This window comes from Semicossyphus pulcher, unplaced genomic scaffold, assembly GCF_022749685.1.
Source record: "Semicossyphus pulcher isolate SPU_LCO1_2020_fin unplaced genomic scaffold, fSemPul1.0.p SCAF_22, whole genome shotgun sequence".
Lineage (NCBI taxonomy): Eukaryota > Metazoa > Chordata > Actinopteri > Labriformes > Labridae > Semicossyphus > Semicossyphus pulcher.
The window spans coordinates 19,053,060-19,078,346 of NW_027211696.1; the positions used below are offsets into that span (position 1 = coordinate 19,053,060).

The 25,287-nt window shown below is 41.1% G+C and overlaps 1 protein-coding gene across 1 annotated transcript in view; it reads left to right on the forward strand.

Moving 5' to 3' along the window:
• The window catches only part of zswim6 (zinc finger, SWIM-type containing 6), a 43,983-nt gene extending 20,541 nt beyond the window's left edge, over nt 1-23,442 (forward strand). Inside the window, exons 2-14 of the mRNA XM_069673722.1 lie at nt 5,505-5,861; nt 6,998-7,146; nt 7,239-7,389; nt 10,445-10,615; nt 12,016-12,192; nt 12,298-12,444; nt 13,054-13,200; nt 14,167-14,430; nt 17,243-17,378; nt 18,121-18,278; nt 19,124-19,287; nt 19,379-19,460; nt 20,682-23,442. Coding sequence (XP_069529823.1) covers nt 5,505-5,861; nt 6,998-7,146; nt 7,239-7,389; nt 10,445-10,615; nt 12,016-12,192; nt 12,298-12,444; nt 13,054-13,200; nt 14,167-14,430; nt 17,243-17,378; nt 18,121-18,278; nt 19,124-19,287; nt 19,379-19,460; nt 20,682-21,544 — 2,966 coding nt within the window. The 3' untranslated portion in view covers nt 21,545-23,442. The remainder of the gene's footprint in view (nt 1-5,504; nt 5,862-6,997; nt 7,147-7,238; nt 7,390-10,444; nt 10,616-12,015; nt 12,193-12,297; nt 12,445-13,053; nt 13,201-14,166; nt 14,431-17,242; nt 17,379-18,120; nt 18,279-19,123; nt 19,288-19,378; nt 19,461-20,681) is intronic.
• The last annotated feature ends 1,845 nt before the right edge of the window (nt 23,443-25,287 follow it).

Here is a 25,287-nt window from a genome sequence, read left to right on the forward strand (position 1 = left end):
GGTCTCCTCAGGCCGAACCCTGTAGGGAGCTGAGTTACTGCTCTTTCACAGGCTTATTCAGGCCTTGTTTTCAACCACAAAAAACCCCCCTCCTGTACCCCCCCTTCTCTCCCTGAGACATCCTCCCCTCCGAATCCTATAGAGACGGCTTAAGTCGACGACCTCGGGCTTAATTGGGAGTGAAGTGTTAAACCTGGGTTTCCAGGAGAGGGTATTCAGGGTATCTGCAGGTGTTGAAAAGTCTGGTTAACGCATTAAATAGTTGAAAAAAGGCCAAAGAAGTTACTAAAATGTCTTAAATTCAACGTACAACCACATTAAATACTTCCCCTTTCTTACACATACACATAAACTATTTCTACAATGTTTTTCTACAAAGCACAGGTGGGATTGTTGTTGTTGTTGAGACGGGGATTAGGCCGTAGGAGGCTGTTTAATCCTATTTTGTAGTGTCAGTCTGCACAATCAGACTCAGAAATCACTCGTCAACACCTTCTACAGGAGCTACGAAGTGGCAGTTTTAGCATTAACTGGAATAAGTGAATCATTTTCAATCGTTAATCTATTTATATATTAAGAGCTTGACATCTGGATAAAGAAAATATGCTTATTGGCTTGTTTTTTTCTGAGACTTAGATAAGTAGATTGAGATCTGTAGCGGGAGCCAGAAGCAGTTTAGTGTAGCTTAGCACAAAGGAGGAAACAGATGGAAAAGGCAAGTTAAAAAGTGAAAAAAAAAACAGTGTAAAAACAGTTTTGGTTTTTATGTGGGGTTTCTATTTCTTGCTAGACTATTTCCTGGTCTGATGCAGTGACTTCCTTCCAGGCTAGCTGTTTTCCAATCATTATGCTAAGCTAAGCTAAGTATCTTCTACTTCAAGCTTTCTGCTTTGTAGATTTTGCCCAGTGTAAGATAAGATTGTTGGTATTTAAACGTGTGCACAGTAAATTTGTAGCTGGAGCCAGCAGCTGGTTAGCCTAGCTTAGCATTTAGACTGGTCAGAGTCAGGGTAGCTGTTTTCAAAGGGGACAATATCTGCCTCATTGCAAGTTAAAGAAAGTTATTGTTTTACGGGGGTAATGAGTGGGACCATTTCTTGGTTGGATGCATTGACTTCCTGCCAGGCTAGCTGTTTTCCCGTTTCCAGTCTTTGTGCTAAGCTAAGCTAACTATCCCTTGATTCCAGCTTTATATGGATAAACAGGAAAGACCAAGCTACTCATTGAACTTTTAGTTATGTACAGCTGGATTGTAGTGAACGCATATATACATGTTTTGTTGCATGTTTATGTTTAATATGTAGCTGGAGCAGCAGCCGTTTAGCTTAGCTTAGCATACCACAAAGGCTGGAAACAGAGGGAAGAAGCTAGTCTGGCAGAGGTAACAAAATCTGATAATCTGACAATATAAAGATACAAATACACAGGTAGAAAAAACTAAATACGCCGTGCATAATGTAAACTTAAAATACCTTTTACCGTTCACACTTCATACAGGTGTGAAAGTGTATTTTGCATGGAGTCAAAAAGGTCCTAAAAACTGTTCCATTCAGTTTGGTAAACTCTGGTGTGACTCTGCGCTGGGAGTGAAGGAGTTAAGTTTGGTTGCCCCGCTCTGCACAGAGCTGTATTATGCAAGCTGTGAAGCGCAGACACACAGAGAGGAAGTGAATTACAGAATGCTGAGCTCAGGGCTCTGGCTCGCCGCCAAGCCAACACTCCTGCATGTGCACACACACAAACTCACACACTCAGCTGAGGGCATACCGATTTTTCCAGCAGCAGCACAGCGGCCTCCTCCTCCTTCTCCTCCTCCTCCTCGAGTCACTCTCTCTTTCTGTTACGTCAGTAGTTCAGCTGTGGGCCAGGCGTGACTGGGGCAGGGCTGCGTAACGGAGAACACCCTGCATTTCTGTGTGTTTTTAAAAAGACAGGATGTGGAGTTGTGGTTGTGCGATCCAGCGTGTGTTCGCGTGTCTGCAGAGCGTGAACAGCAGCACTGAGACCTGACACGTCGTTTTCTGTCTCACTCTGAGATATCGGCTTTTTTTGTGTGTGTGTGCGTTTGCTCCGCTCGGTATCACACAGTCACACCACACATGCAGAAAAACACCTCCTCTGTTTACAGCGTTCTTCCACCCAGCAGGCTGATATGTGTCAGCTATGTGGGGTGTGTGTGTGTGTGTGTGTGTGTGTGTGTGTGTGTCACATGTATGAGAACGTTTGAGCAAAGTGGAAATCAAATCTCCCAGCTAATGTTCCAGGGAAAATACACACCACTGCTAGTTTTTTGTGCACATATTCAGCTGTTACATGCGAATTGAAGAGCTTCACTGTTTGGACCGTTACTCTGGTTCTGTAATCCTTTCAGCCGTGCTCGTGCAGAATGTTGGGCAGCAGTTATCATGAATCGTGATCGTAACAGCACTGAAACATGTGACCCAATGTAAGAACCATTGACAGATGTATAGTTGTATGTAAGTATCTTTTTGAGGGAGTTGTACTTTCTATTTTCCGCTACTTAATAATTCTACTTTGCAACATTTTAAAGAAGCAAATGATAAACTTTTAACCTTTATTTAATAACACTGGTTACTTACACTCTGTATTGTTTTGTATTTGCCTTGTTTGGGACCTGTTAGAGTTTGTATTAAGGACATTATGTGGCATGAACTGCACAGGGACTATGGACACAAATTAGCTTGTTAGCTAACCCCTGTACATTTACATAGATGTGTAAATAGAATCGTTATAAACTTGCATTTCCGTAAGCAACAATTAAGTATTAATTAAGTAAGAAGTAAGAAAGCAGTACCGTAAAATTCGGTGTATAAGACGCACCGGTGCGACCAGTATACCAGTATAAAATGCAGAGAGGTATGTTATTGTGTTACGGTATTTTACCCAGACAATGGCGCTATAATCTAGCTCAAGCTGCGTCACGAACATGTGCTGTCATGACCGCCAGTGCGGCCGCCATCCTCACAACAACAGCAAACTATCAAAAGTCAGAAAGGCTTTATATTTATATCTTTAACTGAGAAACACAAACATCTCAAAAAACGTTTATAAATAAGCACAAAAGTACGTTTTGTCATTTACAGATCAACGTATTTGCGGTTCCCGACACCGCCCACGCTCGCTGGACAATCACATTTGTATACCAAGTTAGCTATGAACTCTGGGTAACTACCAGAGGAAAGTCCACAATTTGGCGTTGAAAAGTCGGCATCAGAGCCGTCAGGCACTCTGTGATCTGAGAGTGGGACAGCTCTAAACACTCACACACTTCCTGGGAATGCACCTCAAAGTCCGTGAGTGTGGAGATTTGGATTAAGCCAATCAACGTTACCGTAGTCTGAGCTAGCAGGATTGCAAACTCAGCATAGTGAAAACAGATTGTCGGCTTTAATTTGTGTGTTTTGAATGTGTTTCATATTCAAATGAATTTTATTAATAGATAGCTGTAGGAAACCTTTATTCCAACGGGGTTACCCCTTAAAACAGACCGACAGAAGTACTGTAAGTTAGGTAATAATAAGTAAGTGATGAATAACTGTAACAAAAAATGAATAAGTAATAAATAAATAAGAAATGAGTAAATACCGGTAAGTCATAAGTACGTCAGCATGTGATCAGCAGGAGTTAATAATGACTTTCTTGTATTAGTATTTGTTCACTGAGGTTTTGCTCTGACTTGAGTTAAAGATCCGAGTCCTCCTTCTTTTCACAGGAGGGTTTAAAGATACGGAGAACTTTGTGTTCCCTTCAGTCAAACTGAAACAGTCTGCTGAACGTACGCAAACCGATGATCAACAGTTTCTGTTCGAACATATTTAAACACTCACTCTTTCTGCTTCTCGTCATCACACAAGAATTTTGCTCATAAAGTTTTTGCTGTGTAGTCATCTTCGTCATGACTCGGTTATTTCTGCACCTCCCACATGCAGCCGCTGTGTTTTTCAAATGTATTTGACTCATCAGGGTTTTTTTAAAGTTGTCATATGTGTTAAATATCCTCCTCTGCACATCAGGATGTATTCAGATTTATTCCCTCGTCAGAGCCGCAAAGAAATCTGAGTTTGAGAAGTTTAAAGGTCACATTGAAATCTGCGTTTCTGTGTATGTTTGCACACATGGAGGTCTATAGGTGTCACCCTGTGTGAGGGCCATAGGTTCACTTTACAATAACGTCTCTCTGTGTCCCATCAGAGGGCGGAGGCGTTCAGGGGAAGGTAAGCACTGCAGGTGTTGTGGAAGGGAAATGAAAAGGAAATGAGAATATATGGGGTCTTTACTCTCGTCTCTCTGAACCGCCTTCTCTCTACTTTTTTTTACATCACCTCAGCAGTTTCCCCGACCAGATCAAAGTCAGGTTTTACGTCGGAAAGGGATGTAAAGGAAGAAAAAGTGGTTTAAGCAGAAGTGTTTGGTATTTAAGGAGAGAATCAGTCATGTCTTCCTCGACAGTGCTGCTCGTTTCCTCCTTGAATGACACAGAACGACCAACAATCACTCGATCTGATGACTTCAGAGGAATTAAAATCTATTTTAATTTATAGAGAAAAGAACATTTTAATGCTGCACAATTTTGCACTGAAATTCTACGTGGTTATGCATTATAACTGGATACCTTTGCCTCTTACTGAATATAACCTGGACCTTTTGTGGCATCTATACGGCCTTAAAAAGAGACCTTTACGTGGTTAAATAAAGGAGCACATATATAACTTATGCTTCACTTTGATTGGACCCTGTTCATCGCAATCCAGCTTGAACCTGAACTTAAACAATGACTCACTCAGGGTTGCTAATAAAACAACCAAACTCTGCTGCTCCCTTAAGCTTCACAGAGTTTAAAGCTAACTTCAGCACTTTTTTAGAAGTGTGAGATAAAACCAAAACATTTTCAGCCTCGGCAGGAAACTGATTTCAGAGAACAAAGCACCCAAATGTACACGACTTGCTCAGCAGCCAACAGCAGACAGACGCAGCTGGAGACGAGCTGGTGAACACAGTGGAGCATTTAGCAGCTAAAGAGACAAATAACTCCCTTCAGGAGGCGGTGGAGACCAAAAACAGGCATCAAGTGGACATTAATGTGACTCCCAATCAATTAAAATGTTGCTTTGTAACTGCTGAATGTGAAAATAAGAAACTGTTTGCTTAAAAATTTGGTATATAAGCTTAAAAAGTTATAATATATCATTTTGTGCAGCTTGTTTTTGCTGCTCTAAAGCGTCCTAAAGATCAGGTTAAGTGCATGTGTACTTTACAAAGTCTACATGACTCTCAAATGATGCTTTAATTAGTTTGCGTGCTGGAAATCCTGTTAGCGGTATTAACATCAAAAAGTTAAAACATGCCAGTGTCAAAATGTCTCTACTGCCCCCTGGTGGCCAAAAAATCTGGTATTGTCACATTAAACTAAGCATTGTTTTTGGTGCAAGCGACTCGTGACCTGCCGATGATTAACAGTCAGTGTTTCCTCCGTCTCTCTGCAGGGTTTCACCTCAGCGGCACCGTCAGAGAGCCGGCCTCGTCCTCGGAGCCTGAGGTGCTCTGCAACGTGAGCGTCAGCTTCGACCGCTGCAAGATCACAGCCGTGACCTGCAGCTGCGGAAACAAGGACATCTTCTACTGCGCCCACGTGGTGGCGCTGTCGCTGTACCGAGTACGGAAGCCCGAGCAGGTCAAGCTACGCCTGCCCATCTCAGAGACTCTTTTCCAAATGAACAGAGATCAGCTGCAGAAGTTCGTTCAGTACCTGATCACAGTGCATCACACCGAGGTGCTGCCCACCGCGCAGAAGCTGGCTGATGAGATACTGTCGCAGAACTCAGAGATCAACCAGGTTCATGGTGAGTTCAAGGGGATAAAAAGTGTGGGTTAGTTGTGTTTTCAGTCCCTGTTTTAGAGGTTGTTTGTATACAAGTAACAGTGATGTGTATATAGTACTAAACGCCTGTTAAAAGAGTTTGAGACTATCTCAGCTTGGATTTGTTGTATCCAACTTATCCATTGCCGATTACACAGCAAAAGAAACGCATCGTAGTCGAGGCCCAAGGCCGTCGCATCCTGCTGCATGTTAACCTGGAATATCTGGGGGGGTTTGTGGTGCGAGTCAGCTTAAATTTTAAACTAATTTCAGTTGGTAGAACATATTGTGTCTTTAACATAAAAGCCTTAAATAAAAAAGGTGATGTAGTACATAGAGCTTGCAAAGGACTTGCATCACAGCTTGAGTCCGTCGTGAGACCAAAACTAAAGTTGATTTTTAACCGTAATCTTTAATCTTATTCCTAAACAAAATGAATTAAAATTTCCAATTGAAGCCGCAGACAGTAAATGCACCAACAAACAGAAAACATAAAGGTACCTGTGCTAGATTTCCTCCATCTCGCACCAGTGCAGGTCCAGCTGGATGCTTCTGTCCTGGGAGACGACTCGGGAACAACAAGCTGTTCAGGGAGAACACGAGGGACACACACACACACACATACACGCACAAACTTTTGAGGCCACTTGAACGCATCACAGGCGTGCGTTAAGTTTGGGAAAGTTTGTTGTGTTGGTGTTGCTTTTTCTTTGTTGTTTGTGTAGCTGCCATTACTGCGTCTGTGTAAGGACTTCCTGTCTGCACACTTTGGATTATAACGGTCGATAATATCTGATCCTATTTTGCACGAGTCTGTTTGATTTAATCGTCCCCAGAGACACGTGATAATATCTGGGATGTCGTCTTCACTCATGTAAGCGGGTCATTGTTGCTGATGTTGCAGAGTTTATGGTATCGATCTGTGTTTAAGCTCAACCAGCTCTGCATAAATGCATTAATGTAAAAGCTGAACTATTTGCTGATGCAGCCACATTCAAGTCTCCTCCTTTTTTTGGTGCTTTATGCAGCCAGTGATGGAATATAACCAAGTACATACAGTAAATGTAAATCAGTGTAATTTGATGAGTTTGACAAAACTGACTTCTTTCTTGGCTGCAGGAGCTCCTGATCCGACGGCGGGCGCCAGCGTGGACGACGACAACTGCTGGCATCTGGATGAGGAGCAGGTTCAGGAACAGGTGAAGCTCTTCCTCTCCCAGGGCGGGTACCACGGCTCGGGGAAGCAGCTCAACCTGCTGTTCAGCAAGGTAACACAGACGTCTCCCACACACAGCAGTCATGTTGTATTAAGATAGGTGTGTAGTCATGATTTACCCACAATGCCCTCTGGTTTCTGCAGGTGAGGGAGATGCTGAAGATGAGGGACTCAAACGGAGCTCGCATGCTAACGCTGATCACAGAACAGTTCATGGGCGACCCCAGGCTGGCGCTGTGGAGGCAACAGGGGACCACGATGACGGACAAGTACCGGCAGCTGTGGGACGAACTAGGTACACAAACACACACATACACACATCTACAAATACAGCATGGTCCCAAGTCCCCTACCTCTCTTAGCAATGTACAAAACTAGCTAACGTCAACAAACTGCCGTCCACCACAACACAAAGTTCAAAAAGGTTTTGGCAAACGACGCCCGTCTGACCAAACAGGAATGTTACAGACGCTTGTGGAAATCTGGGGTCAATATTTGCAGGCATTGGATTTATTTTGTTGGATTTTGTTCGCTAACGTTAGCTTGCTTTCTAACACGGATTAATTGCTAACTAGCTAAAGCAAAGAAGTGGATAATGTCAGCTAATTCATCCAGATTTTAAGGTTTGATCAGGCTGTTAAATTAGCTAACTTATAGTTTACGTATTACTATGTCAGCTAATGTTAGCAGGATACCAACGTTCAATTAAGTGTAGCTAACTCACTGCTAGCTTGTTGTTTACATATTACTTTATCAGCTAATGTTAGCAATCAATATAGTGTAGCTGAGTGACTACCTTTAGCTTGCTGGCTAACGTTACGACTTGCAAAATTCCATCAGAGTGTGAATGTTAGCCGACTATCTTTCCAAATAACTTAACCAGCTAACCGGAATCATGACACTAACCTGTATTATTACATAAAAGGTGTTGATTTAAGCTAACGATAAATTATGAAGCTAACTGTTGTGTTTTAAAGGTTAGGAGTTTTGAATATACTCCTGAAAAATGCTGGATTTTCAACATAATCTGGTGTTTTATTGACACAATCTCTCAAATAAATCAATAATTATATTACATTTGAAGAAAAAACAATGACATCATCATGTCTTTGTCGTCGCTTGGTGTCTCTGGATCGATCAATGCAGACAAGATTAATTTAAAAGAACACCAAATTTAAAAGGGGTAATTTCTGTAGTTATGTAGGTACCTGGAAAGTGCTTGAATTTTACACCTGACAAGCTGTACGAATCATGAATATCTTAAATATAAATAAATAAATAAATGTTCCTGTTCTGCTTCCTGCTGTTTTATAAGATATGATCGTTCTAGCACTCTCTCTGTCTTTCATATAGAAAAGAAGATAAAACATCGGCAGCAGAAAAAATGACTTATTCACATTATCTTGATATGGAATTAAAGCAAGCTACACTTAAAACCAAACTACGGCAGCCTGTAGGTCACAATCCTCCTCTTTGTTTTTGTTTTTCTTTCTCCAATAACCCCCCGTCGTGTTGTTGCTCTGCATTTCGTCACTCACTCCTGTCGGTGCTGTGTTTTCCCTCCCCGTTTGTTGTCCTTGAAGCAGCCCTAACAAAGAGACGGAGGATAAAGCCTCTCTCCTCCTGTCCCCTCCCCCCATCCTCAGCCTCCCTCCCCCCTTCACCTCTCCTCCCTGTCCTCCTTTTTTTTCTCACTTCACTTCCTTTCTTTTCTTCTCCTGTTTCATTTTGTCATCTGTCATCCTTTATTTATCCTTCAACATATTCATTGTTCGCCTCCCTCTGTCTCTCTTTTGTGTCTTTAGCCAACAATGAGGTGATCTCAGCTTCAGCTTCTGCACAATTTGCAACAATTTGTCGGACGTCGGACAATTTATCTGCAGCTATTTAACCATTAGAGTGATTTTTAAAACCAAATACACCAAATAATCTCCAGTTTCAGCTTCTACAGAGAGTGCATTTACTTCTTTTCTTTGTTTTATCTCTTTGTCAAGTGAATATCTTTGTTTTGTCCGTTTCCCGAACAAAGCAAGACATGTAAGAGGTCAGCTTGGACTAATAAGGATAATTTTCACTATTTTCTGACATTTTATAGACCAAGAAAATAAGCTGCAGATCAGTTCATAATGAGAATAATCATTAGTTGCAGCCGTACTTGTGTGTGCAAAATCAATTTGCAGACCTGAATATTTTCTCAAATCTAATTAAAAACAACCTGCATGTTTAACCACTTCTCTAGAGCTGTTTGAGACCACATATGGGATTGATACTTAAAAACATCTCATTTTTTAAAAAGCTGCAGAAAGCTGACGGTTGTTTTCCTACTTTTCTTTCCTAAAATGATAAAAAACTACCGAACATTTCTCTTCTAATCTCAGCTACGTTTTTCTGCATCACAGATTTATAAAGCTTTAACAATTAGTCGATTTATTAATTAGAGAATCAATAGAAAATTCATTGTTAACTAAATTGCAAGCAAAAATGACAAAATATTTTATGGCTGTAGCTTCTTAAAGGGGAGAATTATGTGCTTTTTTAAATCTCGTATTATAATAAAATGAATATTTGTAATAATAATAATAATAACTTTATTTATATAGCACCTTTAAAAACAAGAGTTGACAAACTGCTTTGACAACGAAGCAAAGCAAAACAGGAAAACAAGCGAATCATAAAACCAGCAGATCACAAGAACAAGCAAAGCACAGAACCCGACAATCACAAGAACAGGCAAAGCACAGAACCCGACAATCACAAGAACAAGCAAAGCACAGAACCCGACAATAGGAGAACCCACACAACATGGCCAGGCCCGAGACCGAGGGGACAGAGCAGGACAAAGTAGAAACAATAAATAGAAATAAAATCCCTAAACCAAATAAAAAAGAGGAAATGAAGCAAAAGAGAAATAAGAGCTGCAAAAGCAACAAAATAATGATAAAACAATGAAAGGACATAAAAGAACTAAAGCAAATAAAAAGATGATAAAGAGAAAATAAAGTGAAATAAACATTTTGAAAAGATAAAAGCAAGTCTGTAAAAGTGAGTTTTAAGAAGAGATTTTTGACTGTTGGTCGAACAAAACAAAGACAGTTTAAGTGACATTTTTCACTTTTATCTGATCGTTTAAAGACCAAATCATTAATTAACAATGAAAATAATTCTTAGTTGCACAAAAACACTAGATAATTTAAAGTTGCAGGATTGAGATCATTTTTAAGGAGGTGATTATCAAGACAAGAAGCTACTTTTGTTGCAGAAATAAGAAGAGTATTTTCCTGCAGGATGAGATTGCGTGTGTGTGTGTGTGTGTTATCTCTGGATGTAAACCTGTGTGTGTCTCTGCGCAGGTGCCCTGTGGATGTGCATCGTGCTGAACCCTCACTACAAACCCGAGCAGAAGGGTTTCTGGCTCCGTCAGCTTCGCAGGTGGAACAGCGTGGACGTGTGCCCCTTGGAGGACGGTAATCACGGCAGCGAGCTGACCAACCTGACCAACGCTCTGCCTCAGGGTCCTCCAGGTGAGATGACACCCGGCTGAAGAGGAGACGCCGCCCTAACATCACATCTGAGCGTTTCTTTCTCTTCTCCTTTCTCCCCCTCCCCCCGCGCTTTTTAATCAACTCTCCTCTCTTCAATCTCTCCGCCTGCAAGCCTTATTACCTTTTTAGTGCGGCTAATAGAATGAGCCTAATAACACAGTTGAGGTCCTGCAGCTTTTTCCACTAAATCAGAGAAAATACAGACACGTGAACGTTTCTATCAGGCGGCAATAAAACCGTTTCGAATGAGCAGACAGGCTGTTATTACTGCTGCTGTTTGCTCTGTAATGGGCCTGCATTTGTTCTGATAGAGACATTTCTTAAACCCCTCGAAGACAGGGTTTTTATAAGTCTGACACTGCGCACTCAGACAAACAATTATTGATGGTGCACCGTGAAAACTGTTAATATTAATGGTTTTTGTTACTTTTATTTCTTATTTTACGAGTCATGCTGAGGGCTACAACTTGAGCTCTGTTCTTTAAGCATAAAGAGTTGTGATACTAAGTAAAACATAAATTAAACAGAATGCAAAATTTGCTAATTCTCCTCGCCTCATACTCTATTGAAACTAATATTTAAAGGAGCAGTTCACCCCTGGAAGAAGCCACTGTCAGTCAAAGCTGGTGTAATCGATAGAAGCAATAATATTTGAAATTGGCGCCATAGCTGTGGAGAAAGTTGTACAAACAGCTTGTGGTTTTCGCCCATTCTACATTCCTACAACACCCAGCATGCATTGCACCCCTCCCTCTGAAAGGAACGGTCCAGCGAGAGACGCTGGAGTGAAATACCACCGTTTCTCTGCAGGCAGCGGCTCAGAGCGGGACAGAATCTGAAATACAACGAGAATTTACCCGTGGATCGTCTAAAACATCTTCAGGTCTGCAGTCTACATTTCAAACCTGACATGACCATGACATCGGAGGCGGGCGTCCGAGATTGAGGAAGTGTAGTTTAGCGAGCTCCCTGGCCTCTGCCAGATGATGCGTTTTATGTAGTCTGGTGGAGGTTATCCAGGGCCCATTGGAGAAGTGAATAGCGTCCTCCAATGGCACAGAGCCAAATCACTTAGTTCATCATTGGAAAGTGTAGAATAAACTGATCAAAAAAATATGTGTATCGTGTGTGTTCATGTTTACCTGAGTTTTGACTCTCAGAAGGAATGCAAATTTTAATGCAAATTGCTGTGCTCAGGCTTTTAAAGATCTTAAACAGGTTCTGAGGGGTTGTGGTCACTGCTTCTACTCGAACTGTTGACCAAATAAGGGCTCAAACCTGCGTCTTCCATCTCTCACAGTCTCTCCACACCCTCCTACCAGCTTTGAATCCTCTCTGCTACAATGCCAGTTGTAATACGTCTTGTTTATCTGCTGCAGATTCACTGACGCGGCCTCACAGGACGGTGTTCACGCGAGCGATCGAGGCCTGCGACCTGCACTGGCAGGACTCCCACCTGCAGCACATCATCACCCAGGACCACTACACCAACTACTGTTACCATGACAACCTCGACAGCTCCCTGTTCGACGCCCGGGGGTGGCCGCTGTGGCACGGTGAGGGAGCAGGGAACACAGGGTTTTTATCTACAAGATGTGTTTAATCAAACAATAAGGATAGAGGGAGGACATCTAAATATATCTTCTTCTGTTCTCCTGCAGAGCACGTCCCGACTGCGTGCGCCCGAGTGGACGCTCTGAGATCTCACGGTTACCCAAAGGAAGCTCTCCGGCTCGCCATCTCAATCGTCAACACACTGAGGAGGCAGCAGCAGAAACAGCTCGACTTCTTCCGCACACATAAAAAAGGTGAGTTTGTCCCCCTGCAGGCGGCTGCTCAGGGGGCATTTCACTTTTAAACTTTCTATTTATTCACCTCAAATGTTCATCAAGAGAATAAGAAGAAGAAACTTGCGCCAGATAAAAATATACAGTTTACATTTAAAGATTAAAAACATTGTTTGTCACTAAAGTGCCTCTTATGTATGTGCTGGTAGTTTTTAGGGAACAAAGCAATAACAAAAGAGAAAAGCAGCAAATAAACCAAAGCATTTAGTAGCAGTAAAAGGCATGAAGAGAATATACAAACAGGGGAAATGGGTCTCCAGGACAAATATAATTCTACATGTGAAATGGAACACCTTCAATGACCTGTTTTGTTGGATTAAATTAGAGTTAGTTAGTCAGTCAGCAAAAACTGAATTCACTTATTATTTAATCAGCTTATTCATCAATACACTTTCTGCCACATATCTGGGTCCAGGCCACATCAATGGATTAATTATATTAGCATCTCCCCTGCTGATCTTCTGTCATCCTTTGTCCATGAAACGAGTGTAAAACTGCATCGTGTGTTTGTAGCTGTTGCAGAAACCCTGACAGTTGCACTAAGCAGTATAAATGTGTTTGTTACTACAGAGCTGCTCCATAAAGGAATAACATCAGTGACCAACCTGGAGGGCTGGGTGGGTCACCCTCTGGACCCCATCGGCACCCTGTTCAGCACCCTGATGGAGACGGGGCGAGGCAGCGAGGATGGAGCCACTGCCCGGCTCGACTTCTCAGGTACAGATACACACCTACTGAAGCACGAAAAGTACTCCAATACAAGTCCTGCATTCAGAAATCCCACTAAAGTAAAAGTATAGAAGTGTAGTCAGTAAAATGTACTTGACGTCTTAAAAGTTAAAGTACTCGTTCTGCCCAAAAGAGGGGTTTTATTGGGGGTTGCAGCTGCTCCAGGTGGACTAGTCTGAACTGCTTTTTAATACAGTTTAGTCCAGTGGTTCCCAATATCAGGGTTAGGCCCCTCAGAAGGGACACTAGATAGATCTGAGGGGTCCTGAGAGGGTTAAAGGGAGAGGACGGAAGAAAAACTTAAGCTCTGAAAACAGTGAAAAGTACACTATATACTTTGAAATATGGTGTATTAGAAGTATAAAGAAGCAGGAAGTGACAAAAAAATGGTACTTAAGTCTCAGTCTTTGCTCCACAAACACACACTCCTTCCTGAGCGTGATTCAAACATTTACTCTGCAGTGATTGCGTCTTCCTGTCAGAGCTGCAGGCCCTCGGGTTGTAATCAGCGCTGATGACACGGACGAGCTGATTGGCCTCCAGTCATCCTCCAATAACAGCTCATGAATAAGAAATGCGGCAGGAAAAACACTCCAATTAAAACGCATTAATTATGCAGAGAAATTCAACAAACTGAAGCCTGAAAGGGACGCTTTTCTTCTAAAGGTGGACTGATGGAGAAGTTGGGATAGTTTTCAATTAAGACTTCTAAAACTAATATCCTGGTGTGTGTGTGTGCGTGTGTGCGTGTGTGAGTGTGTGTCATCGGGGACTGCTAACCCTCCTGGGATGCAGTGTGAGGTCTTTGAAGGCATCATTAAGCCATTAAAACACATGATTACCGTCCTCAGGAGGAAACACTCTGAAAAAGAACAAATAGATCAATAGATTTATCAATACTCGGCCCAAAGGGAACATCTTCCTCACCCCTCCTCCCCCCTCTCTCCCCCTCAGGCTCGCCGGCTTCATGCAGGAGGACGGAGCTTCCCGTATTCTCGGCGCAGCAGCGTTTCCTGGAGGACGGCGAGTCGTTCGTGTCGCTGGCGGTGGAGACGGCTCTGATCGGTTTGGGGCAGCAGCGCGTGATGCCGGACGGACTCTACGCTCAGGAGAAAGTGTGTCGCAACGAAGAGCAGCTCCTCGCCAGGCTTCAGGAAGTCGAGTTAGACGACACGTTGGTGAAGATCTTCCGGAAGCAAGCTGCTTTCCTGCTCGAGGGTAAGACAGACAAAACCATTACTTTATTTACATGAACGTGAAGCATTTTCTGCTTCTAGGTTCTGAAATGAGAGGATTTAATTTGTCTTTGATGATTTTAAACTGTTTATTGTTGAGTTTTGCACCATTATACTGGAAATAATCATTATTTGCAGTCCTTTATGACTGAATCAAACACCTGAGTTGACTCCAGTTTTAACATCAAACATTTGGCCAAGTGTACAAGTACAACAAGTTGTGAGCTGTTGTACTAGCTCTAACTGCTAACATCAGAATACTAATATGCTGATGTTTAGCAGGTTCAATGTTCACCTTGTTCTTCTGATCATAGTCTTACGTTTTAGCATGCTAACTAGCTAATAAGAGCCAAACACAAAGTACAAGTATGGCAGATGGGAATGTTACTAGTTTCTAGGTATTTGGTCAAAAACTAAAGTACTAGACAAGTTTGAGGGCTGCACGGTGGTGCAGTGGTTAGCACTCACAGTGAGAAGATTCCTGGTTCGAATCCCGATTCGGATGTAGTGGGCCTTTCTGTATGGAGTTTGCATGTTCTCCCTGTGCATGTGTGGGTTCCCTCTGGGTATTCCAGCTTCCTCCCACAGTCCAAAGACATGCTCGTTAGGTTCATTGGTGACTTTAAATTGCCCGTAGGTGTGAGTGTGAGCGTGAAAGGTTGTCTGTCTGTATGTGTCAGCCCTGTGATTGACTGGTGATCCGTCCAGGGTGTAACCCCGCGTTAGTTTGAGCTTGTGCTAGTGCTACATGAAAAATCAGAGAACAATCAAAGTTATATCAGGATTCATCATGAGGGGAACTTGAGTGTTTCATTATATTTATTCATAATATTTCATCATAATTCATAAAATATTTGGCGAGGTATTTTAGAGGGGATCAAAGTGGTAGACTACAGTTGCCTTCAGCAGAGCTAGCATGGCTAACAGTGTATCTACAGATGCTAGCTTTTTCGCACATGTGCAGAAATGGAGTCAGTGGGATGCTCAAAAGCAAATACGAGGAAGTGATGAACGTGCTAAGACACTTAAGCTGGCTGAATTTTAAAGGAATGTTTTCACATTATAGGAAAAAATCGTATTCCTTTTTCTTACCAGACGGTTACGTTAGCATAGCACAGAGACTGGACATAGGGGGAAACTGCTAACCTAGCTTAGCTGACGTCCTCTAATTTAACTTCTTATTTACCTCACCGACAAACTGTTTCTTTAAATGTCACCATGAACGAATGAACGACACGTTATCTGAACCACAAGCAGCTCTTTGTGCTTTATTATCTGTAACTGTGTTGTATTAACTCTGTGTACTTTTACACTCCGACTGTTTGTACTTGTGTGTTCACGGTGGTGAGTGTGTATTGTGTGCGTTGTCGGTCTGTTTGCTGACGTTATGTGAATGAATGTGTGTGTACAGAGGTGAATAATAAGCCTGTGTGTGTGTGTGTGAGAGAGAGAGGAAGATGTGGCTCTTTATGTTCAAGGCCCCTTTTTCAGTTAATGATAGTCTCTTGGTCCCTGACGTGGTTTCTGCTCAATCTGTTTCTTTCTTGTCTTCCAATTTAAAACACGCGTCTGATTTTCTACATATTAACAAAATAAGTGATTAGCCACTCTGTAAATTAGCCTGCACAAAGACACTTTAACCTCCTGCTTGCTTGATGAAAGCCACAGCGAGCAGCTGCTTTTGAAAATAATTGAGCTAGTTCTGAAAAATAAAAACTTCTCTTGTGGAATTTATCGACAATAAGAGGATTATAAAGTATCACCAGACTTTCCTCTTAACCTCTCGTGCTCTCACGTCACATTTTCTGAATTTCGCAATGACTTGCCATATTTGTGATAAAAAAAAATACACTTTCTTTTAAAGCAATGCATCAAATACTTTCTTGCATGAACAGTTAAAATAGTCGCATATATGTCAGCTGCATATCCCCACCAAACGCTTATAGACGCCGATTGTCTCTTTTCCCGTTGCCAGTGGAGTATACTCCTGTCGGTTTCTTTCCTGCTGCGTCAGCGTACGGGGAGACGTGCAAACTCCACACAGACAGGCCCACTACGTCTGAACCTGGACTCAAACTAGGAACCTTCTTTCATGTATCATGAATTTATAATTTAGCTGCTCAATAGAACACCAAATATTTATCAATCTGCAGCCGAAATAAGTCCCCAACAACAAATGCACTTTTTCCTGTTTAAGTTGGGTTTACAAAAAACGTAATTAACCACTGAATTTAGGAAATTTGTTAACTTTCTTTTCTTAAAATAACACAATATATTTGTGCGATGTTTTAAAAAGATTTATGTCTTTAGAGAGACCAAAGGGCTTTGAGCTGCGGGCCTCAGAATAGGAGAGCAGTCAGGAAAATGGACCAAAATATTTTAGTTTTTAAAGTAGACAAATGAACACAAATATAAAGAAAGAAAAGGTAGAATAGTTCTAGATCTTTTACCATTATATAATTTTGATTTAATTTACTTATCTTAAAGAAGAACTAATTAGTTAGTTGTATTCATTCTTGTTTGCAGAGTAATAAAGGATCTATCTCAGTATCTTTTCCTCGAGGCTGTCTCTGACTCTGTTCTCTCTCACATGATGTTTCAGGATGATGCTGTTTAAAAGTCTCTGTACGTTTTCAGATAATCCTTCTGATACACACCGAGTTTAATATGCGATATCAAACTTGTTCCCTTTATCAGGCTGGGAAATGACATCACTCAGCAAGGTCACGGTCCAGTCATGCAGCTGAACTTTTACGCCTCTTCTGTTCTGACGTGTGTTTGTGTGTTTCTTCCAGCGGGTCCTTACAGCGGTCTGGGGGAGTTACTCTACAGAGAGAGCGTCCCCATGCACACGTTTGCCAAGTATCTCTTCACCTCTCTGCTACCTCATGACGCCGAGCTGGCGTACAAAATTGCACTGAGAGCCATGCGGTGAGTAGATCCTCCTACCTCAAGTCCTTCTTAGTCTTTACCATGTCAATCAGACGACTATTTAACATGTTAGTCTCATGTGTGAAAGAGCACCCTGATCACTTTAAAGTACAGATATTTCACAGGTTATATCACACAGGGGGTGTAATGTATCATCTGAACCTTGAGTAAGTGATGAGAGGAGGAGCAGAGCGAGAGAGTTGCCGCCCTGATTTGGTTGAAGCCTTTAAATGTAGCGCCTCCTCTGCCTCCTTTAAGCCTGGTTTGTGTGTGAACAGAACAAGTGTGATGGATTCAGAGATGGAGAAAGCGAGAGGAGGCAGATTTAGGAGCTATCTGGGGCACTGTTTAATGACAAAAACCTCCTTTTGCTGAAATATTCACTAAATAATTCAACAGTGCTGAAAACGACTTTTATAAAATGTGTGAATAATAAATACAGGCTGTTGGTTTCCTCCCTGACCGCCACGGGTGCTACCAAACTTTATTTCCTCTCGCCCAAATTAAAGCCCTTTGATTTGTGTGATATGTAAATCTTAATGTTTCTTTAATCACACACTTGAATTACAAAAGAAGGAATATTTAGACCACAGAAAAGTGGAATCACAGCAGATTTTACTGCATATAAAAGGAGTGTTTGTGGGTGAAAGGACTCGAGCTTTCATTCGTATAAAAACTTCTTAACCTTCAGGAAATCTTCTCCTAAAATAAAAAACTAATATATATTTTGTTCTGTCTTCAGGTTACCTGTCCTGGAGTCCACGTCCCCCTCCGCTGACCTGTCCCGGCCTCACCATATCGTGTCAGTGGTGCCAAACCGGCTCCCTCGCTGGTTCACTCTCAGCCACATAGAGACCCAACAGTGTGAGCTGGCCTCCACCATGCTCACTGCTGCTAAAGGTACACACACACACACACACACACACACACACACACACACACACACACACACAGAGCTAGTGAGATATTTTGATAGGTAATAGGGTAAACGTGTTTAACGCTTGTCCAAATATCCAAACTGCGAGCTGAGCGATGAGCAGGACATGCTAAAGTTTCTGTAGTGTTCACCATATTAAAGAGTGTTTATGTCCTTTTTAATGAAGGTATATTAGAGGAATTGTAGGTAATAAAAAAAGGTGGAAGGAGGTTAAATTCTGAGACGAAACAAAGAATTTCTGAGACTCAAGTAAAAAAAAAAAGAACATGTTAAATATTCTTTGATAAATACTCTTTGTTTGAGTAGTTAATGTATGAGAAAAAAGTTTGAATATTCTGAAATAAATGTGGTAAATTAACGGGAAGAAATGTACAAATGTAAAAGGAAAAAAATCGAATACTCTTAGTTAAGAATTGTAGATTTACGCGAAAGAAAGGTATTGTCTTTTAAAGTCATAAAATCATAAAAAAAAGGAAAATGTAAAAATTCTCTGAGATTAAAGTCACAGATTGATGAGTACATAATTGAATATTCTACGAGATTAAAGTGAGAAAAAAGTTTGTGAGAAAAAAGTCAGAAATTCTCGAAAATTTAAATAACAACTTTTATGAGAAAATATGAAAAACAGTAGATATTTTTTCTCAAAATAAACCGCCCCTCGCCGGGCTACATAATTATCTTTTTATATGAATGACAACTTAAATTTGGCCTCTCTGAAATGTGTCTTCAAATATTTTTGATTGTCTATTTTGAGAAAAAGAGGATTAACTTTGCCTCTCTGTCCCCGTGCTGTTTGTTGTCTCACCAGGTGATGCTCGTAAACTAGAAACAGTGTTAGAGTCCATCCAGAAGAACATCCACTCTGCCTCACACATCTTCAAACTGGCCCAGGATGCCTTCAAAATCGCCACGCTCATGGACAGCCTGCCGGACATCACGCTGCTCAAAGTCTCCCTGGAGCTGGGTCTTCAGGTAAAAAAGAAAACACACATGGAAACACATTAATATAAACTATGTTTTTCTATATCGTGCAGATTAAGAGCGAATGTGTTGTTTCTCACAGGTGATGAGAATGACGCTGTCCACCTTGAACTGGCGGAGGAGAGAGATGGTGCGATGGCTCGTCACGTGTGCTACCGAGGCTGGTGAGTGTGTTTGATGCTTAAAATAAAATCATGGCTGCATGGTACATATGTTTTTATCTTTTTTAAATTGCAGAGTAACTTTAGATGCCAAATAAATGTATTAAAGATTTAAGTAAAATAAATTGGATAAACTCTTGATCTTGGGTACAGTACTGGTGTTAATGTAGCTAGTTCCTCATAGGTGTGATTACAGGTTCGTTTTCCAGGGGAGGGTTTCTTTAGAGAACCAGGAACATTTTCACAAGACCTGAAAAGTGGATTTCGGAGGGCTCTCGGTGGGAAGAGAGGGGAAAGGAATGACTGGCAGGGTAGTAATTATGGAAGATTGTGGGCTGTTGGCTGATTAAGTGGGCCTCGTGTTTGGACTTGAATACTGAAACCCAGTGGCAGATTTCCCTGAAGTGGACAGGAAGCTGCGTTCAGAGGGCACAGAGCTCTATAGGGGGAAAACCCTCCTCCCAGATGATTTCTTGTGAATGTAGGGGAGTGACAAGGACTCCCTGTTTCTGTGAGCTCAGTTTGAATGGACTCATTGAGAACATGCCAGTCGGTGATGTAGAGTGGGGCCAGGCCATATAATGTCAGAGAATTAGAAATAGAATATCCAATTAGACGGTAAAAAGCCATTGTAAGACTGGTGACGCATGTTTTATGTTGGAATTCTGGAAACATTCAATGATTTTGAGCAGATAGTTTGGGCAGCAGATACTCCAGTTCTGCAGCTAGAGTTTTATAGAGTTTTATAAAGTAAAAATAAGTTGTTCTGCCTGTTTTAATTAAATACAAGTTCAGGTTGAATATGAAGCTTTTTAATATTAACACTTAACATTAATATTCATAGATCAATTTATTGCTGCAAGCAAAAGTATATTGCTCCTATTAGACTCAGAAGACTTTGTAAGGAATGTAAATATTGATTGATTTTTTTAATATATGACTATTTCTAGACATATCTAAAGGATAAGGGCATTGACATTTCATCAGTATCCTCAAATCATTTTTAAAAAAAGCTTGAAATGATGGTTTGTAAATGCTACTTACACAGAAGTATGTGTATGTAAGGCCAAGTGGACATCACATTTAGGGAAAACACGACCAAATCTAAGCTGTTAAAAATAAAAATTGGAGGACCTAAGATTGATCCTTGTGGAACACCAATGTTAACTTTATAACAGCAAGATATCAGTCCTAAATTAACATTTGTTTTCCTCTCTTTTCCAGGTGTTTTTGCACTGGACAGCATTATGCAGAGCTGGTTCACCCTATTCACCCCCACTGAAGCCACCAGCGTCGTGGCCAGCACTGTCATGTCCAACAGCACCATCGTCCGCTTGCATCTGGACTGCCATCAGCAGGAGAACCTGGCCAACTCCGCCCGCACCCTGGCTCTGCAATGTGCCATGAAGGACCCCCAAAACTGTGCCCTTTCAGCTCTGACGCTCTGCGAGAAGGACCACATTGCCTTCGAGACAGCCTATCAGATTGTACTGGACGCGGCCGCCACAGGAATGAACTACACTCAGCTGTTTACAATAGCACGCTACATGGAGCACCGCGGTTATCCTATGAGGGCTTACAAGCTAGCAACATTAGCCATGACTCATCTGAACCTCAGCTACAACCAAGACACACATCCGGCCATCAACGATGTGCTCTGGGCGTGCGCTCTCAGCCACTCGCTGGGGAAAAATGAACTGGCTTCAGTCATCCCCCTGGTGGTGAAGAGTGTGAAATGTGCCACTGTCTTGTCGGACATTTTACGGCGGTGCACGCTAACAACGCCGGGCATGGTGGCGCTGCACAGTCGCAGAAACTCTGGGAAGCTAATGCCTCTGGAGAAGGCTCCCCTCAGGCAGCTACTGGACGCCACAATTGGAGCTTACATCAACACGACACACTCACGGCTGACGCACATCAGCCCGCGCCACTACAGCGAGTTCATAGAGTTCCTAAGTAAAGCCAGAGAGACGTTTCTCATGGCGCATGACGGACACATGCAGTTCACACAGTTCATAGACAACCTGAAACAGATATACAAGGGCAAGAAAAAACTCATGATGCTTGTTCGAGAGAGATTTGGTTGACGGAGGATTAAATGACCAAATCGCCCTTTTTTTACTTGAGTCTCCTTTTTTATCCTCTCTAACTTGAAGTGAAAATCCTCCTTAAAGCAACATTCATGCAAATGTTATTCCTCTGATTTGGCACTGTTGGGGTCGAATGTGTAATGAACACAATTCCCTGAAGGCAAATAATTTGACTGTGATGTAAAAAAAGGCATATTCCTTCACGGTGAATGAGACCTTTTGTTGGATTCTTGGTGTTGGAATTGGAACGTCCAAGATGATAGGAATAAGAGGGGTACATTTTCTCCTTAAAAAAAAGTTGAACATTGAAGAAAAAAACACTGTAAAGACAAACAGCTGATAATGATGTGTATAAAAGTTTGCAGAAGGAGTAACATGTCAATTCTTGGAATTTTGTTTCCCTTTATATGTATGAAAGCGAGAGAGTCAGAGTTTTACACTGAGTATAAACTGTACTGTCCAGTGGCAAAATGTCTACCTTGCACTCCTCCTTCTTCCCTCAGCTAACGTTCACAGCCTCAAAGAGAAGACAAACGGCTTTAAACCAAATGGAGCAACTCCATCTGAAGTTACAAGTACCTCTTTTTAAAGGATCCAGCTTTACTCTCCCCCCTCGAAACACGCCTCCCACCCATCTGCTCTGTGAAGTGAAAGAAAAACTCAAAATTCACACCAGAATTCTTTTACTGACTCTGGATTTGTTTCCCGCCACCTTCAGGCTGATTGTTTTGGCTTTGCAGTGTTGCCTCAAACATTCAGTATGCTAATTTTACTGACAGATTTGTCACAGAAACTCAAAAACAAACTGTCGCAGTGCTTGCTCTTGTGGAAACTTGGCAAAACACACATTCTCAGGGATTTCTCTTAGAAAAACGCAGACAAAAGAAAACAAGAGAGAACAAAAGCATTTTATTGTCCTGTATATATGAAAGTATATGTCTGAATATTGAAAAAAAATGTATATGTTAACTAATTTATGACAGAATATTCTATGTTAGGCACAATACTTGAAGCTGCAGTACTTTTGGGTTTTGAAACACGACAAAAAAACATATCAGAAGGACTTCAAAATGCCTTGCATTGCATCAGGGGCCAGTTCAAAGACTCGTGTGGCTGGTTTGGTTCTGCAGACATGTAATGACCTGCAGATACTGGCCGGTTGTTTAAGACAGGAAATGGACTTGCAAAGCGCGTATTCTCCTGAACACAGAAGCGTATTGAGGATTGTAGGAGTCGGAGAAAGAGACGACTGTGGAGGCAGAGAAGCAGCGACATACAGCTGACAACTGCTGCAATATTCCAGAGGATTATAATCTGCTCCAGTGTCTAAAAAACAATGCTGTTTTTTATGCTCAGTGTCCATGCTTCTTCTTCTACATCTCGACTTTGTGCAGGACAGAAAGTTGCTCTATACTGTAGGTTTTTGACTGTTCTACTTCTTTTTTTTTTTACGCTTTCCATAATGTTCCTTCTCTCCAAGTCAAATTGTTTTAACTGCTCGTTAGAATTCCTCACACAAGAACAGCCTTCTTTCTTGCCTTGTCTTAATGCTTTAAAATAACCAAATGGGAGTTCTAACTACCAAACTTTTCATACACCAACTGACTTTGGTTTTTTAGTGTCATTAATTTCCAGCTGACCCAGCTCTGTATTCTGTGCTTGAAAAGCTCATTTCATCTGTTTCTCAGTGTTGTCTCTTGTTCATTGCCTCATTAGAGGTCTGTTAGTAGCTCCCTTTTATTTATTACGTTAGTTAAATGATTGTACAACCATGTCAACATGCTCATGAAGTTGAAACTAAGATTTGATACACTGATCGATTTATTTATGTAACTAAATCACTGTTTTATAAACTTGTTAATGAATCAACATTTTGTTTTGATTAAATTCGTTTTTTGAGAGGATGAAGTCTTTGTGTTATTTTAGCTTTTCATGAGAATAACAATGTTAGACATCACTGATTCTTAAATCGCAAAACTTAAGCACTCTGAAAATACAATATACTAATACAAGAGCGCTGTTCTTCTAGTGCTTTCCAGAGATGAATAAAAGGTATTGTTTCTTTGATTTGTGTGAGAATTTACAACTGAAGACTTGTAGTAATGGCAGTGAAAATGGGTTTTAAAAAATCAATGGCTTGAAGTCTATTTTCTCTCATCTGGAAAGCAATGAAATTAAAGAAAAGAGATGCTGCATAAACACAAATTTAACTGCAATTGATGGAATGTCTTCTCCCTGTATAAAGGTCCATTGTGGAGTTCCACAGAGTTCAATCCTAGGTCCTCTTATTTTCTGAATAGGATTTTCTTAATAGGAATTTCTCTTATACTCTTCATATGATATGGCCTTAAATTTAAATGGTTTATGGGTCAAATACATGGGATAAGATAAATGTAATTGATCGAAGCAGGGAGCAGTAAAAAATATACTTGGATATACACAAGCATAAATTGAAACTAAAGTATATTGAGACAATAAACAAACAAGTGTTTGAACAAGCATAAAATAAAAAGAACTAAAACAGCTGAAGGTCAAAGCTCATTGTAAGTAAAGGCATATATAATATTTCTTCCACCATTAAAAACAGTGTCATAAGCAGGATACTTGTGCACATGTAAACCACTTTAATGTTTATACTTTTAGCAAACGCCTCTTGCCTATTGATCAACATCGATCAGAATTCAAACATGAAATGAAAAAGGAAACGAAGAGAAGACTTTATCAATTTGGTGAGTCAAAAAGACAACAGATACTTTCAAGCACTTAGTTCTTATTGTTGAGTTTAAGTTTCCTTAGCAGTACTTCCCCTCTTATCAAAAACAGTTGTGTGTTGTTTATTTATGTTAATTTGTCCAGCAGCAGGATGTTGACTCAGATGTTTATCCAAATGTTGAATATTTGAGAGTGAGCAGGCGCACAGACCAGGGTAGACGACTTACAGATTAATGACCTCAAGGGGGAAGTCATAATTTCTCTTAGTGCTCATTTTACTTCCTGCAAAGATAATTTGGGAATTCTTAGCTTTCCCTCTGATATTTCCTGTGTTCTTGTCAGGGGCTGTAAAGACAGGAAGCTCTTAAAAAAGGAAGCTTTGTTGAGGAAACAAAGGAGCGTTAAAGGGTGAAAAAATAGTTAACTAAAGGGAAGCACAGACTTGAGTTGACTGAATTAGTGTTGTATATACACAAAAGCTGAATTATTTAACTTAAATATCTTAACACATAACAAAAAAGCAAGTGAAACTCTCTCTCACACACACACACACACACACCTCATAAATATTTTTCGATGATGTTGCTTTTTAATAAAACTGAAATATTAGATTAAACCATGACCCAGCCAGAAAAATGTTTGTACAGCCCTTCACAAAGTCCACAAACAGTATATCATGTTGTATCTCAGTGCACTTAGCTCTGGATGCCATTGCTTCTTCAGGCTATTTTACTGGACCACACACGCACCAAAATGTCAATCACAGCGTATCCTGTAACCAGGCAGCAGCTTATTTTTGAAACCCCATCCGGGTAACTGGCACCACAGATAAATCTTATCACCCTTAATCACACTTATCCTGTGTGGACCGGCCTGTTATTCCACTCCTGCTGACATAATAGCAAAGCCATCAATTCAGTATCATCTACCTGTGATGGGAACAACGAAGATGGGCTGTCTCACGATATCACATCTCTGAAACACGTATTACAGGACACATTGAACTGCAGCTATGAAGCAAATAACGA